Here is a 16,949-nt window from a genome sequence, read left to right as displayed (position 1 = left end):
TAGTCTCTTTCATTTGAAATGTCTCTTTCAGATAAATACTTAATCAAATTGAAGGGTCAGACTCCATGAAGGGTGTTTCTTTGTGCTCAGAGGTTGTTCACCACCTCCTTCTCCTCCCCAAGTTTGGACCCCCAAGAGGAGACAGCTCAGGGGGCTTCCTGAGGGAGGGAGAGGCTCCTGGTCCCCTGGGGTCCAAGGTCCCCCTGGCCAGGGTCTGTTTTCTCGGCATAGTTGGGACCAGGCAACAACCGCACCTCTACTGACATCTCCAAAAACGCAGCTCAGCCTTCTCTGGAGTCAGACGCAACCTCCTGGAAAGTTCTGGTCTGTCCTTCAGTGGGATTGTGACAATGCTGTTGGCATGTCTTATCCATTTCTCACGCTCCTCACTGGGGACACATGGGAACGTGTGCAACTGTCCCCTCCAAGGACAAACATGGGGAACCAGCAGAGTGGGGAGGTGGAAACAGTCTCTTGTCCCCTTGTCTCATAACCTTGTCACCAAGTCTCCTCCAGCCTATGGCAAATGGTGCCCATGGGCCTGGAGCAGGTCTTCTCCTGTCATCCGAAATGAGAGATAGGGCACGAGTCCCACTGCTCTGGGATTCTCCCAAATGTCACCAATATCCCTGACCCTCACCCTGACCCTGACCCGTCTCCGGTTTCGATCCAGTGGGAGGGGCCAGAACTCCCACCTGGTGGCTGCAGTCATTTGAGTTTACAGTCAATGAAATAAATAAGAAAGAAAGAAATTTGGAGGTCAAAAACATGAATGGAGCCAAAATGCATTACAGTTTTGGTTCGGATGTTATTTAAAGTATTTCAATGTGGGAAAGATACAAACTTTAAAATTTGGAAGCTAGAGAGCCAATGAACAATAACTGACCCAGAAAACCTGATAAAGTTAACATCCAAAGCAGCAGTGGAGAAAACTGAAAAGCAACCCAGTTCCCCCTCCAGAATCTCGAAAAGGCGTGGGGATTGGCGGGCTGGAGGGTACAGGTGGCGTTACCACTACGAGGAGATGCCCGTAGAAGCTGTGTGGGGAGCACCTACCCCCAGGGCTGTCCCCGCTCCGCCCCACACTGTCACACACCCTCACCGGGCGCATCCCAGTGGAAGTCTGTAGTACCCGCAGAGGTCAACCCAGCACCCCTGACCTGGGGGCCCAAGGCCCAGTGGAGAGCACGTGCCCCTCCCACTGGAAAGGGGTTACATGTTGAGTGAGAATGAAAAACTCATGACAGACGCATTCACCTGCTCGCTGTCCGTCAACTGCACAAACAGTGCCCTTGTCTGACCCGAGCGCCCCGTTCGGGAGCAAGGGCATTCCCGGGGCTTCAGTCTGTCACAGTGGGGAGGGCTCTGGATCAGCTCCACAGGACGCGAAACCTTTGCAAGTCAGGGAGACTGTTAACCCCCTGGCCGCCTGGTCCGAGTCATGCCCACTGCTCTGTTCCTCAAGTCCTCTTTCCAGCTTATTTTCCCCACGCTGTCTCTCTCTGTGCCACTGACTCACTCTCCTCAGTTTGTAGACATGCTCCAGAACTCCAACCAGGCTAAGAACACGTCCTGCTCAAAGACCTGTGCCTTCTCAGGCTGCCCCTATTTCTCTCTGTTGATCCCTTTCACACACCCAAGGACTTAGAGTTAGACCAACTCCACTTTCTCAGTATCCCCACCACGCTGCTATTAATGTCTTCTTACAGTGGCAATCAGCTCCCTAAGAGCCAAGGCTGGTGGCTGCCCTTGGTGAGCTGTGGGGCTGATTCTCCTGTACAGACACGAGCAGGTGACAGCAAGCACTTGAGGAAACTTAAAGAAGGCTGGGTGTGGAGGTCGGGCCCTCGAGTGGCCGGTGGCCCACCACCCACCCAAGACTCCCTAAGTCACCAGCACACAGGCCCCCCTCTCTGACCACAGCACTAGCCTTAGGACAAACGCCCCAATGTGTAACACCCCAGGAGCGGTTTGGTTATTTTTGCATATACTACAGACCTCAGCTGTGATTAGTGAGAGCCTTGCCATCTCAGGATTCAAGATCTTCTGAAGCTAAAAAACCCAGAAGTATTCCAGTCGGCTGACGCACGACTAAGAATAGCCCTGCTGCTTGTTTGGGTGCAGGGCTCGGGCCCGGCTGCGGATTCTCGGACCCGCAGCTGTCTGTCAGCAGGTGACAGCACATTCTCCAAGAGCAGCTACTGTTTGAAGATTTGGACACAGTGTGACTCAGAGATGTTTTGTCACTGGCAGCACAGCCTTTAATTCTGTCCTTTAGCGATGCACTTCACAATCAAAGAAAGCTCAGCCGCTGTCAGGGCGGTGCTGGGACGACTGGCGTGGGTGGCCAGACAGAGCACACCCCATGGTCCACCTGCTCTGAGGCCGAAGAGGCTGGCTGGCGGCAGTCGCTCCACACTGAGAAGGCCAAGCTGGCGAAGCGTGAGGTCATATCAGGAAACAGCAGCTTTTAGCTCTAGCAGTCACTATATTTACCTCCATGCTCTTGTAAAACTTAGATGAACTATTACTGTCCTATCACCTAAAACTGTAATTCATTATTGGGGGGAAAAACAGTCAAACAAACTGATTTGGGCAAAACCAGGGTCTCAGAATCAGAAAGCGGAGCACTGGCCAGTTTACAGAGTATGTGGAAAGTTTCTAACCTTCCCACACATCGGTTTTCCCCGGCACACATCTGGGCAGTAGAAGCAAGAATATTTCACTAAATTGGGATCCTAATGACGTCAGGAAGGGAGGAAATTTACCATCCCCCAGAGAGAGTGCCTGGATTCTGAACTTTGCTTACTGATTTGAAGTGGGGTGATGACCCAGTCCGTGTCCCTGAAGCAAGAACAGGGACAGGTGGCCCCCACAAGCACAATGCACATTTTGCCAGACCTCTCTGAACACCAGCAACCCGTCCTTTCCATGCATTAAACGTGTGTGTGCTGTCCAAGATACTGAGTGCCCCACGACAGACAGGCAAAGAGGCTGGGAGGGTCTCAGAGGACCCGGGGTGCCCTGCAGTCTCACTGGGGACAATGGGGTTTTCTCCATCTTGGAATCTGAAGGAACTTTCACTACACAACTCCCTTTGTCTAATTCTAATATATGTTCTTGGCAAGTGAATAATCATCTTACCTGACTTGAGCAACTTGGCCATGAGGAACTTTAGAGTCAAGAAGGTAGTAGGAGGGCACACATAAGAATGACACATCTTACAACGTCTTCAAGAAGACAGCTGGTGTGGGCAATTATGTTCTTTAAAATAAGTGGTGGGTCAAGAGAACACCCATAAAAATGGACATTGACACCGGCCTCGGACTCTACGAAAATCAACTCCGGCTGAACAGTAAATTTAGACATGACGGTAAAACAATACAGCGCTTATAAAAAAGCACGAGGAAGTCACCTCGTGGCCTTGCGAGGATAGACGTTGGTGTCCAGCCCTGAGGAGGGAAAGGAGAGCACCCACGCGTGGGGAGCAGCAGAACCAGAGTGGGGAGCAGAGCAGGGTGTGGAGCATGGCCCCGCGTGGGGCTGGCTGCTGTGCGGTTTCAGAGCCCAGGGAGGACGTGCAGGTCCTCTACACAGAGAGGTGGCCCCACACAGGGTGACAGACCTCAGGAGGGGCGGGGAGTGTGTCTGGGAGAAGGGGAGGCCCAGCACAGGGTCCAGAGTGTAAAGGGAGCAGGAGGGAAGGGAGTGTGCATGGTACTGGAACCTAAATGGGCAGACCCAGGCCTCCTGGTGGATCCGTGGTGAGAGACTGGCATTGCCCATGTGAGTAAATAGATAAAGGATCATGAGAGTCAACTTTCTTGCTGTTGGCAAGGGAAACCACACACATGGGAACGGAGAAGATGGGAAAAGACGTGGAGATGTTAGATGGGAACTGGAGGCATCGCAAACTCATGGTGCTCAACATAGATAAACAGATACAGAAATAACAAGGGTGTGCGTGTGTGCCTGTGTGTGTGATGTACACACACAACCAGACATTTCCTAGCTCTCCACTGAGGTGGTCTGAGAGCAGCTACACCCACATAGCAGCAGGCACACCCAGCACTCACACCCTGGCTGCTACAAGCCATTCTCCCCCAAAAGAAACACAGGCTCCTTGGAGAAAGGGTCCGGCTGGGGCTGGCAGAGTGCAGGAGGAGCCTGGAACAGCCGGGGAGGCCCAGAAACGGAAGACGTGCTCCAGCGGCGAAGGCGAGGTGTCAGAAGCACACAGAAGCCAGCTCAAGGAGTTCCACAGCCCCAGTTAGGGGGGTTTAAGCGGCCACAGAAATCACGTCCACAACAGAAGGTAATCCACTCTGACCCACAGAGTAAAATAGGAAATGCTGACTCCACGAACTGAGTAAAGAGGTGGTCACGACAACCACATGCATGCAAGATTCTGGACTGGATCCTCTTGCATTTACAAAGGACATTATGGGGAGAATGGGTGAAGCTTGAGTGGGGTCTGAGGATTAGATGGTATTAATGTATCAGTGCTAATCTCCAACGTTTAATGGCGGTGTCATGCCCATGTTGAAGAGTGTCCTTATAAGAGACACATTAATGTGTATCCAGGAGCAATGAGACACTGTGTAGTGGTTTTGGGTTTTTTTGTGTTTCTACATTTTTCCCTTCAAAATCTGCAATGGTTGTTATTACAAAATGAACATTTACTCACTTAAAATGTTTCCTTGAAGAGCACCATTTTCTCAGCAGCACAGAGCTTGGCTGCCACCAACCAGGCCCCAGATGAACCGGCACCAGCTTCCAACGCCAAGGTTCATCTTTAGCAAAGGGTTTGCCCAGGTGCTAGCAAATTAGCAGCCACGGGACAAAGGAGGGCCGTGGCCTCTGGGACAGCTGTCACGTGTATATTTTAATACATTGTGATTTTTTAAGTTCATTATTGGTAATGAGAGTCTTCTTTTCACCACGGCAAACAAAAGTCCTTCACTGCTCTGATGGATGGGTTGAAATTGGAGGACGGACACAGTGAAACAAACAATGAAACTGTCCTAAGAAAGAAGGCAAACGGTTCCCAGGTGTTTGTTTGGCTGTCTCCAAACAGTCCCTTCCCGACAGAGCTTGGGTCTGACAAGGTCTGGGTCAGCAGGGAAGACATGGGGAGGAACACGCCCTAGTGAGATTGTCCCTGGGTTGGGGAGAGCACAGCAAACGGTGGGACCTTCTCACCACGCAGCTGTCCCCGAAGCAGCTCTGGCGGGTCATCCCGGACGCAGGACCCCGATCCAAGCATGTACCTTCCTCCTCCCTCTTCCCCCACCCAGGCTCGCGCCCCTGTGTGCGCGTGCATCCAGGCCACCCTGTTCCCAGGCAACGGGCTGCCCCGGCGCGAAGCAACTGAGCGGAATGTGTGGGGGGAGACAGTTGGGAAGAAAAGAGAGCTTGAGCAGCAACAATGAGCCCCGGTGAGAGCCCGGACGGGCTGCTGTCCCTTGATGGGGACCCGTGGGTGGTGGACGGGTGGCGGAGGGCGCCGCCTGCCCCGGACAGGCCCCCACATCCCCTAGATGGGTCCAGTGTGGAGTGCGATTTTCTTGACTGGCCGCATACCTGCCTCAACCCCAGAAAAGTGCCGCCTCCATCCCTACACCCTGCTATAGCTTCCAGCCTCCAGCCTCCAGCTTCCTCCACGGTGTCCGGCCACCGCTGCCTGGCCCCAGCGCGCCCTCCCGTGGCCGCTTGGGGCTTCGGCGTCCCGAATCCCCACGCCTCGCCTCCCTTCTCCTAGCAAAACCAAAAGCCACGTCTGGTTCTGTTACAGAAAAGCATCATCAGGACGCGGATGAAGTTGACTGCGTCCTCCTTTCGGCGTCCAAGATCCTCAATTCCTCTGAGTGCGTAAAGGAAAGCGGTGGCAGTGAAACAGGTAATACCTCCAGGACGAAAGCTCCGAGGGCAGTGAGAAACGGTTCACCCTTTTATTACAGGAAACGGGTAAACGCCAAAATCCGCTGGCCCGATTGGGGTGCTTCCAACACATATGCACTTCGGGTTACAATTATATGGTACTAATAATAGTAAAGACGACACATTACTTGGTGCCTGATATTGTTCAACGCATTTAAATGTATCAACTCATTTAACCTCACAACCCTATGAAGTAGTTACTACCATTATCCCCATATTACAAGTGAGGAGACTGAGGCACGGAGAGGTTAATGAACTCCCCAGGGTCACACAGGCAGCAGGTGAGACAGCCCAGTATTCAGCGGGGCAGCCCAGCATCCAGGCATTCACCACCACCCTGGAGGACACTGGGTCTCTCAATACCAAGTAAGAGCTGCTGACTTTTTAGACACTACGAAGATAATACACTTTTTCCAAAAGCAGTACTTTGTACAATAAATGTTGTGGACTGCAGGATAGTCTGCGGGGAGGGTGTTGGGAATAACCAGAGCTCCAGTTTTCGAGCTGCACGTGAACCACGGATGAAGTGTGTGTAAATACCCAGCTGGGGGAATCTGAGACCCTCGGAGTCTCCCCTCGAGGATGGAAGCTGCAGGCTGCACCCCTCTCAGAAGCGCCCGGTGCTCGGTGCGACGTGCCAGGGAAGACGCAGGACACTGTGGGTGGAAGCGCTACCTAGACAGACAGCCGGCTCCGCCGCCCCGGTGCACATCACCTACGAGGCACTGTCCCTGGTGACCCAAACAGCAGTGCTGAGAAAAGTGACGAACCCGATGAAAACCATGGCGGTCAGCACAGGGATTCTGCACCTTCCTAAATCGGGGAGCATCACAAATGCCTTGTCAAAGGCACTGGGAGAAGGAGCTAGCCCCAGCCCAGGCCTCTGCAGACAAAAGCCAGCCAGCTGGGTGCCCAAGGATCACCGTGGAGGCCAGCAGACTGCACGGCAGGCCAGTGCCCTGACCTCTCCCTCTGGGTGCCTCAGCACCCCTCCACCCATGAGGACATACAGGCACCCCTGGCAACCAAGAGGGGTCGTGGGAACTCATGAACAGAGGTGGAAGAGGCCTCAGAGAGAGTTTAGGCCCAGACTCAGCTCAACATTTACTTCCAGGGAGCATTTAAGGTCAGAAGGGGCTGAGGTTCTTTTATTTGGCAAGATCCATGAGGGAGAGTTAGGGCCCCAGAGAAAAGCCAGCACTAGTGGGAAACGCACATGCATGTAAAATAGCACCTAAGCATGAGAGTTACAGCTTCTCTTGCCAGAACACGGTGGTTACAAGTCCTGGACCCACCAAGGCACGCCCAACAACTGACAGAGTTTCTAAGTCAGGCACTGCCAGGGATGACAGTGATTTCGGGCTGACAACTAAGGGCCAGCTCAGCGGGTGAGGCTTTGTCCTTCCCCACTCTGTTTTTCTGTTTATGCTCCACCGTCACCAGGAGGTCCATGTCCTGAGTACTACAGAGTATTGGCCTGATTTGGCCTAAATAAAGCTGGGTTACAAGAGCTCGTGTGATATTTCTGAGGTCTCTTTGATTTTAAAAGAACAAAAAATGAATAAAACATACATCAAAAGCAAACAAATAAATAAATAAAAGTGAAAGAAGGAGTAGATGGCCTAGCCACCTACTTTGGAAAACTCACTTTATTTCCCCGAAAATGCTTTTTCAAACCCTCTCCAAGATACCACATCACTCTTCTCATGTCAACACCTCTTGCCTCTGCCTCTCAATGTGTGACCTGATCTCATACCTCAGGCAAAAAACAGAAGCCGTCGACCCAAACTCCTTCACCCTCTGCCTTCAAATCTGCTATTCCACCTCTCCCACCCACCTGGGTGCCCACATCCAAGGTCACTGCCTCCGGATCCTCTCTCTCCTGGCATTCTCAAGTCCTCAGCTTCTTAAATTCGCCTCCCTCATTCTCCGGAATTATTATTCTCCTCTCTACCATAGGATTCCAGCAGCGAGCAGGCATACCAGAATCTCCCATGGTTAAAAAGTCCTTCTCCATCTTATGCGTCGTCCAGCACGTACTCTATTCCAGCTGAAGGAGTTGCCTGTGCCGATGCCGAACAAATCTTCACAGTGCAGTCTCTTCTCTAGACACTTCATTTGGGCTCGGTCCCCGTCGCCGCACTGAAACTGCCCTTGCCCAGTCCAGCAGGGATGTCTCTACTGCCCAAGACAGTGTTCGAACCACTGGCTAGAACCAGGGACGGGAATAGCCAGTGGCCTGTTCACATCTCCACTCTGATATCTCGCAGAAAAATGAACTTCAATGTATCTAAAAGTGTTTTCCCTGAACCCCATCCTTAGACCATTCTCTCATATCGGTAAATGATGTCTTCACTCATCCGTCTGCTCTCACCCAAACAGGAGGGTCCTCCTTCCTTCTTGTCCCCTGGCCCCGTCTAACCCTCCAGCAATGCTGCTGGTTGCACCTCCAAAACTCAGAATGAATCTGCCTATTTTTCCCCTGCTCCCCCAGCCTGTTCTAGTTCAAGCTACCCTGTCTCTCACTCGGATTGTTGCAGCGGTCCTACAGTAGCCACCTCGTCCCCCATGACCACACCCAGAGTGTCAGATCGAATCATCCTCATGACTGAGACCCCCCAAGGCTTCCCTTCCACCGAAAATAAAAGCCAGACCCCTCCAGCGGGCCCGAGAGGCCCTACGTGACTGGGCCGGCTCTCCCTGACCTCTTACCTTACTGAGCTCCCATCTGCCCGGTAAGTGGTAAGGGGCACCCGGTTGGCTTTCCTTCTGTTCTGCAAACAGAAACTCTCTCTGCTTCAGGGCCTTGCCGTCCCCTCTGCCCCCAGTCTCTGCCTACGGATGTTCACTACAGATGTTCGCACTGCCCGTCCCTTCTTAGGACATAGGAGTCGGATAAGCAGACTGGCACTTCCTAACTAGCCTCACTCACGGTCCCAGTAGCTCATTTTCTCTGCGTAACTTACCACTATTTGAAAGTACCTGGTTCGCTTCTTTGTCTGCACTCTTCCCTGTCTGCTCTGTCAGAGTGTAGGCACCATGAGTGCAGGGGCCCTGCTGTCTCGTGTCCTGCCTGCCTGCAAACCTACAGCAGGACCCACCACAGAGTGGACACTTTGGGACTGAGGGAATGACCCACTAAAACGTGAAAGCTGACTTAAGACTAAATCATTAACTTATAAAAACTTTCCGACACTTTCATGATGAGATTTTAGAGCCACACAAAGGCACTAAAACATGAAACATGACTTAGGACTAAATCGTTAACTCATAAAAACTTATCTACCCTTCCACATAGAGACTTTAGAGCCATGCAAGACTCCCGTCCTCCCCTGGAACGAAATGAAATGAACAACAACCAAAATATATTTTTTAAAGCTAGAAAACTGATAAAAACATCATCAGTAGCAACTGAGAAGGACATAAAAATTAGAAAGTGGAAGTCGAAGATCAAAACAGAAGATTGTGGCCTGGCAAATTATAGCCAGGCTCCTAACTCTGCCTTGACCTTCAGGAGCAATTAAGCAAGCTGAAATATTCATGAATGCTCCCCCCACCCCCACCCCGGCCAACGTGAATACAAAGAGAGGAGGAAAGGTGGTCTTTCTGTGGGTGGGGTTTGGGTGGTAGGGAGGGGCTGCTGTTCTAACCAATGGGACAAGCTAGAGGCTCATTAACAGGCGCTCACTTGGTGTGAAGGGAAGAAAACGCTCTGGACAGGCCCCCACCAGCCCGAGGGGTGGCCTCTGTGTGGTTCAGGAAAACGCACACCCTCCCCCAGCTGGAGGTAAACCCACCGGGAGTGCGATTAACAGGTGGGAGCCGAGCATGGGATGAACTCACATGCCCCCTGGCCAGGCGCCCTATGCAGTGAACAGCCTGCACAATCGCAGGGGACAACCCTGGGCCCCAGACTCCGTATTGTATGGATGCCCATCAACAGAACTCAGCCCTGCGGAAACAGGATACGCCGCCCACTAGATTTCTAACAAAAGTCTCCGGGGACGACCCCAGGGCAGCAGAGGTCACTTCCTCCCACGAAGCCTCCAGAGCATCTCCCCTCCCCCAGGTCCCCTCACCAAAGGGTGAGGCCACAGAAAAGCACAAAGGGAAAAGCACACCAGCTCCTGAGACCAGAGGGACTCAGGGAGGATGACGAGATGAAGGACACTCTGAGCACAGGCGCTCAGGCAGCCAGGAGCCCTGTGACAGCAGCAGCCTGGGAACTGTGCAAAAGCCCCGTGGTGGTCAGAAAAGAAGGGACGGAGGGAGGGTTTAGGGTAGAAGGACAGGAAATCTAAGCCAGGATAAAAACTCCATGTTCTTTCCCTACAATCTTTTCTCTACTATAGTCTTTGACCACGTCTCCAGATTTCTTTCAGCCCAGTATTTCTTATTTGGTTTCCGCAAAAGGAATCCGGTTTTGAGCCTTGAACTTGCACGTCCTCCTAAGGAGACAGGCAGTCCATGCAGAGACGGGAGGCTGGGGCTGCAGGGGCAGGGTGGAGATGGGATTCCGGACAGCACATCCATTCGGAACAGAGCGAGGCCGAAGCTGTTCACGGTGACAATGACCTATCTTTGTGTTAACGTAGACTTGTTGGAGTTATGCCTTCAGAACAAAATTAAACATCATAAAACTTCACAGCGTGAAAACAATATAACTAGCAAATATCATGAGAAGTAGGGCAGCGCAGTGGGAGGAAGTATAACTCTAATCTCTCATAATTTACTCCCATTCTAGGCAGGGAGTAAAACGACACTGACTACAATAGAAATGTCTGTTATTAAAAACCATTAAAATTCCAATCTCATAAGCCTTTTCATGGTCTATTTTCATTAGTGTAGAGTGATCTGGTAGGAAATAATCTCTCACGTAGTGGGAAAAAATCTGAATACCGCACTAATTTGCAGCATTTATTCTGTTACATAAATATAATTTGTTTAAAAGTGCCATGAGTAATATGACCCCACTGTTCTAAAATCATTCTGTTTTTCCCACATACACCCATGGGGAGGGTGCGGACTCAAAATTGACAACAGTTCGTTCCGGGCTGCGGGGTCCCAGGTGACCTGCTCTTTCTGATGTGCATTTTGAGCCGTTTGAGTTCAACAGTAGAGATTGGTTCGAGTCTGATGAGTTTTGGGAAGCTTGGCCACGCTGGCCCAGAGCTCACGGGGGTTCCGTTTGCTCTCTCTGACATAGACGCTGCAGACTCCCGTTTTTCCCTGGTGAGGGGCAAAGCTGAGCACTACCTGCGTCCCCTGGCTGCCTCTCCCTGCCCTCCGATGGGGGCGGGATTCTCCAACTGGCTCCACGGCCCCAGGCTCTGAACTAGAGTTGGGAGGGGAGGTGGGCAGGGGGCAGGGGCAGGGGCGGGGCTATACTTTGCCTCCATGGTCTGTAAGATCTGGCAGACTGCCCGTCCAAAGAAGACATGCTGACCGATTTCAAAACCACCTCTCAGGGTAGAAGTGGTCAGCCCAGGAGCACATTCTGTCCTAACTTTCATTTCATTCCGGACACTGCATGTTATTTTTTTTTAATTCCTGAATAAAAATTCACAAAGCAAGTAGCCAAACATCTGAACGGGGAGGGCTGCGAGTCCACAAATTGCCGTCATCTCTCCCCGATGGAGGTCTGCCACCCATTGCCTAGGCAGGAGCACACACATGGATGTCTGTATGACTTCAAGAGCATGACAGAAACTGTGCTCTGTCAATCCAACTTGTTTTCAAGATAAAGAGAAAAATCACTATGTGGTCGTTTCATAGACACTGCAACCTGTGCAGTAGTTTGCCCAGGGTCTCCACAGTGCAAGGATTATCAGTAGTTTTACCAAAATGAATAAATAAACAAACAAATAAATAAATAAATGTTGTCTGTCTGTAAACATTTATTTATTTAAACAGAGATACTTGAATTTTTTTTTAAAGATTTTTATTTATTTATCTTTAGAGGGGAAGAGAAAGAGAGAGGGAGAGAAATATCAATGTATGGTTGCCTTTGGTGAGTGCCCCACTGGGAACTGGCCTGCAACCCAGGCATGTGCCCTGACTGGGAATCGAACCGCGATCGTGTGGTTCGCAGGCCCGTGCTCAATCCACTGAGCTACACCAGCCAGGGCGAGATACTTGAATTTTTGAAATTTTCAGGTTTGGTGTTACAAGGTAACGGTTCTAAAAATAAAACCACTATTACAACCACAACTAGATATTTTAAGTGAAAAATAATTATTTCTGAAACTTAGTATGTGAGTAGCATTAGGTTCTTCCAAAAGTGAGGCTCAGATTCTCATTATCTTTTTCCCACCGTCCCCAAAAGTTGGTAGACTGCCTTCCACCATGGTTGTTTAAAAAAAAAACTTCAGAATCAAATCACCTGGTTGTTCAAATGTTCTCTTTAGACTATGGCTGCATATCTGAACCAGAAAATCAAATTCAACCACAATCAGCATTAAAAGTAAGTATATTTTGTTTTATTTTTTCCAATATTTGCATCAAGGCTGATGTTTTTCAGGATAAATACTTCCTAAATGCATATAGGTTATCCACAAAAAACAACTTCATGAAAATGCACTGGAGAGTTAGCAAGAATGACCAAGAATGGGAGTCACCTGACCCTCATGTGGTCCTTTCTGGTAAATGGCAAGTGTGGGGATATAAAAAAGTATGTAACGGTTCAAGTGCATGCTCACCGGCCTGAAAGTACCCAATCCCAATGCTCGTTTCGTCTTGTTACAGGCCCTTCAGCATCAACTGGAATCGTTTCAGGCTCTCCGGATACAGACTCTGCAGAACGTCAGCATGGTATGTTTCATTTCATCAGCACGCAGGAAATACCCAAACCTAATATGCCATCCGCATTTCTCACCCACCCATTGATTAGTTGACAGAGGCCACAACATTTTCTAGGCTCAAAATCTGGAGAAAGCAATATTCTGTTATCTTTGGATTTAAGACAAAAAGAAGTCGCACTCACTGATTTTGTAGAATACATGTTCCAAAGTGCTGCCAATAGGGACTCTCATTAAAAGTGATCTAAAAATCTAACCCCAAACCAAGGGAAAACGTGCATCAGCTCCAGACACTGAAAATTCTAGGAATTTCCACGAGGGGGTGGCTGCACCCATATGATCGGACTCATGTCGTCAAGGAAACAGCCACACCCCTGTCTGCTTCGCCTTCATCCCTCCAGATGCCAGGCAGACAGAGAAGGGCCCGTGCTTCTCTCTCTTACCAGTTCACGCCGAGCCTCTCAGCCTGCTTCTGGTTGCCCCAGACCGGGCCCTGTGTGATGCTTGGACCGGTCACTGTGCGAACAGAGCCACCATTGCCCCTGGTTGGCACTGAGCCACCCATCACGCTGGAGTTAGAAGTGGGATCAGCACCATCAAAGGCACAGGGACTTTCTCCAGAAGAAATACAGGGTGCCCTAACCTTCCTTAAGAGAAGGTTAGGGTGTGAACACTGGGGGTGCAGAACCCAGCAAGTATTCACTGAAGACCCCATGTAAACTTCACCCCAATATTCTTGCATTGAAAACAACTGCAGGGGAATGCCCGGAGAGAAGACACATTCCCGAGGGTGACAGAGTGGGTTCCATTCTGATGTCAGAGGTCAAAGGTCTCTGATTGTCCAACAATGTAAAAATCAAGCATAGAGAATTATCCGAACTGCTGAAGATTGCGTTTTCCTAAGTTGAGTCTTTCTAATTTTATAATCACATCATGAAGGCACAATTTTATATCTTTAATTATAGAGGTTATAATAAATTAAATTTATTTTGTATTTTATGGGATAGAAAAGAATTTTTATGTGCAGGAAATTAAAAGGTATCTTTTAATTATAATATCTATTACTCCTTCACCCTCATAAGTTTATAAACCTGAAATGAAATCCTAACATTTTCAATTTCTTTTTTTAAGGTACAGTCTGAAATCAGTGAAATATTGAACAAAAGTATTATTGAAGTAGAAAACCCACAGTTTAGCTCCGAAAGAAATCTAGTATTCAACACACACATTGAAAAGGTATGTTTTTCCTGTACAAAATCATTCTGTATTTAGGAATGTCAAAAATGTTACTGCCACCGGTTCATCTTCAACTTTACATTTTCCCCTTCCTCCCAGGGCGACTGGACTGTCAGAGATGAACATGGGCCAATCCCTGTCCTTGAAAACCCTGAAAGACGTGCATTTACCCCCATACCTCTGGGGCATCCCATTGCCCTCAGGAGAGTAGAAGGGTATTTAACTCAGTCCTGACACTAAAAGATTCCCACGTAACTGAAACACAAGGCAGTTTTATGGCCTGTCTGTCCACTTTTGATTAAGTTTTTCTACATTTAGGACCCGCCCAGACCTGGGGTGATTCCTTGGTGCAGGTCCAAACCGCCATCCCTGTGTCTACATGATTAGAACCCACATTCTCCAGGACAGTCACAGCCCTCAAATCGTCTGAAACTCAGACCACAAGCTAAGGTGCACGGAGAGCCCAGCGGTGGAAATATTTGTTCTCCTTAAATTTCCATTTGTCCCATTGCTTCTCTCTTCCCAGTCTATCAAAGATGGTCTCCTGAGAGATGCTAAATGTCTATTTCTGAAATGGAGGGGTTGGTCCACGTATCTCACCCACTAAGGAAATAAGCACGATTTCTAAGCATATTGTTAAGACCAGAGTTACAGATCTCAACTGCTGTTTAGATTTCCCAGAGAAAATCAGTCCTACTTGGTGGGCTTCATTGTTGTAGAAATGATTAAGTATTCATTTGTTTGCAAAAATAAAATCTCCACAAAATATTATCTTAATGTGTTTGTTTGGTCATGCGGCAAATGACAATACATTTATAGTGTGTTTTTTATTGTTACTAGCCTATAGAGAATCAAGAAGAAATCCTTTCCATGGAGAAAATTCTTCACTTTGAGGATTCGAGGACTCTTCATTCAGTGGAAGAAAAACCCAGTAGCAATGGCATTAACAGTCTCTCTCAGGGTATTCATGTTCCACCCCAGACACAGTCCCAGGACATCTCAACTCTGAGAACTTCGACAGATAATTCTGCTTCCAACATAATTATGAACCCTTCGGAAAATCCTAACGCATTCAAGAATTATAATAACCTTTATAGCTTTCTACCTAATGCACCTCAGAATGTTACGTCTCACGCTGACACAGTAATTCTGGATAAGTCCAAAATTACCGCGCCTTTCCTCAAGCCTGGATTTTGTGAAAATTTAGACGACATTTGCCATTCTATCAAACAAATGAAGGAAGAGCTTCAGAGGTCACAGGACAAGGAGCTGGCACTTACAAATGAAATTCAAACTTTAAAAATGGATACAAATTTTCAAGGTAATATGACATATGACCTGTCCCCCATTCACAAGGAAAATACTAACTTTATTAAGGAAGAAAATACAGAAAGTAACTTAAATGAAGATATAAAGTCAAAGAGAATTTTAGAATTAGAGGCATTAGTAAACAAATTACTCCCACTCAGGGGAACAGTGTCAAAATTGCATTTGACTTTTTGTAGGAAATGTAAAAAATTATCTAAGAGTGAGATACACAGGGGAAAGAAGAATGAGAAAAATAATAAAGAAATTCCTATTGCTGGCAAGAACGCTACAGATTTAAAATTCCATTCCAGACTTCCAAGACACACACTGTCATTCTTTGACCCAACAAAGTATGAAATGAAAGACAAAGAGAGGCAACCATTTGCAGTAAAACGGGGCTCAATAATATTTGAAAATGAGAAAACATCCAAAGTTCACACTGTGACTGAGCAGTGTGTTGCAAAAATTCAGTATTTGCAGAATTACCTAAAAGAATCTATGCAGATACAGAAAAAAGTAACAGAACTAGAGAATGAAAATCTAACCCTTAAGACCAAAATAAAATCTCTTGTCTTCACCACACAATCTCTGATACAGAAAATTGAAATATATGAAAAGCAACTTAAGAATTTGTTTCACGAAAAGAACACTATTCAATCCAAATTAATTAAAACAGAAGAAGATGGCAAAGAATGTCTAAAAGAACTAAAAAAAATTATCGGTAAATATAATGTTCTCCAAGAACAAAATAAAACTCTAGAGGAAAAAAATGGCCAACTTTCTCTGGAGAAGCAACAAATGATAGACACATTAGATCAACTGAAAAGTAAAGAGCACAAAACTCAAAATGATATGGCTGTGGTCAATAATGAAAATGATCGATTGAGTATAGAAATAGAAGCAATGAAAACAAATATTCTATTGATACAAGACGAAAAGGAAGTGTTAGAGAAGAAAACACACCAGCTTGTAAAGGACAAAGGCTCACTTGAAAATGAACTAAAAGAAAGTCAGCTCGAGAGAATGCAGCTAAAGGAGAGAGAAAGATTGGCCAAAACGGAACAAGAGACGCTTCTTCAAATAATAGAAACAGTTAAAAATGATAAACTCAACCTTGAAACTACATTGCAAGAATCGACTGCTGCTAGAGAAATACTGGAAAGAGAAATCGAGAACATTCAAACCTATCAATCGACAGCAGAAGAGAATTTTCTGAACGAAATAAAAAACGCCAAATCTGAAGCAAGTATCTATAAGAATAGTTTATCAGAAATGGGCAGTGAATGTGAAATGTTATCAAAAATGGTCATGGAAATCAAAGCAGATAATCAGATTCTAAAAGAAGAACTGAAAAAACACAGTCAAGACAATGCAAACTTTCAAAACAACATCAGCAGGCTTGTGGAAGACAAAATACTTTTAGAGAACTATGTGAGAAGTATAGAGAATGAAAGGGACACCTTGGAATTTGAGATGCGGAATCTTCGAAGAGAATACTTGAATCTAAGTGAAAAAATCTGTGGCCAACGTGGTGACTTCTCAAAAGTGGGCCACATTCCAAGAAGAGAGAAATTCCATTTTGACAGCCACGACACTTACGAAGACACCTCCAGTCCCAGGTATAGGCCTTTAGCCCCTGATGTGAAAGGTATGTACACACTCTGGTAG

The 16,949-nt window shown here is 47.8% G+C and overlaps 1 protein-coding gene across 1 annotated transcript; it reads left to right on the top strand.

The window, feature by feature from the left end:
- Positions 1-5,428: 5,428 nt before the first annotated feature.
- CCDC110 (coiled-coil domain containing 110) lies at positions 5,429-16,949 on the top strand. Its single transcript, XM_037055085.1, has 5 exons — positions 5,429-5,438; positions 5,795-5,899; positions 12,348-12,403; positions 12,685-12,750; positions 14,814-16,949. Exons 1-5 carry the CDS (start codon positions 5,429-5,431, stop codon positions 16,947-16,949), a joined length of 2,373 nt encoding a protein of 790 aa, XP_036910980.1.

This window comes from Sturnira hondurensis, unplaced genomic scaffold (genome assembly GCF_014824575.4).
Source record: "Sturnira hondurensis isolate 20B ecotype Veracruz unplaced genomic scaffold, ASM1482457v3 Scaffold0008640, whole genome shotgun sequence".
NCBI lineage: Eukaryota > Metazoa > Chordata > Mammalia > Chiroptera > Phyllostomidae > Sturnira > Sturnira hondurensis.
The sequence above is the reverse complement of the archived record's forward strand: the minus strand, read 5'-3'. Positions and strand labels throughout refer to the sequence as shown.

What these genes read in the sequence shown, in the direction of transcription:
- CCDC110 (XM_037055085.1), top strand. An exon ending in AACCACAATCAGCATTAAAA is followed by an intron (nt 12,404 to 12,684) that starts GTAAGTATATTT and finishes GTCTTGTTACAG; the next exon opens with GCCCTTCAGCATCAACTGGA. An exon ending in CTCTGCAGAACGTCAGCATG is followed by an intron (nt 12,751 to 14,813) that starts GTATGTTTCATT and finishes TATTGTTACTAG; the next exon opens with CCTATAGAGAATCAAGAAGA.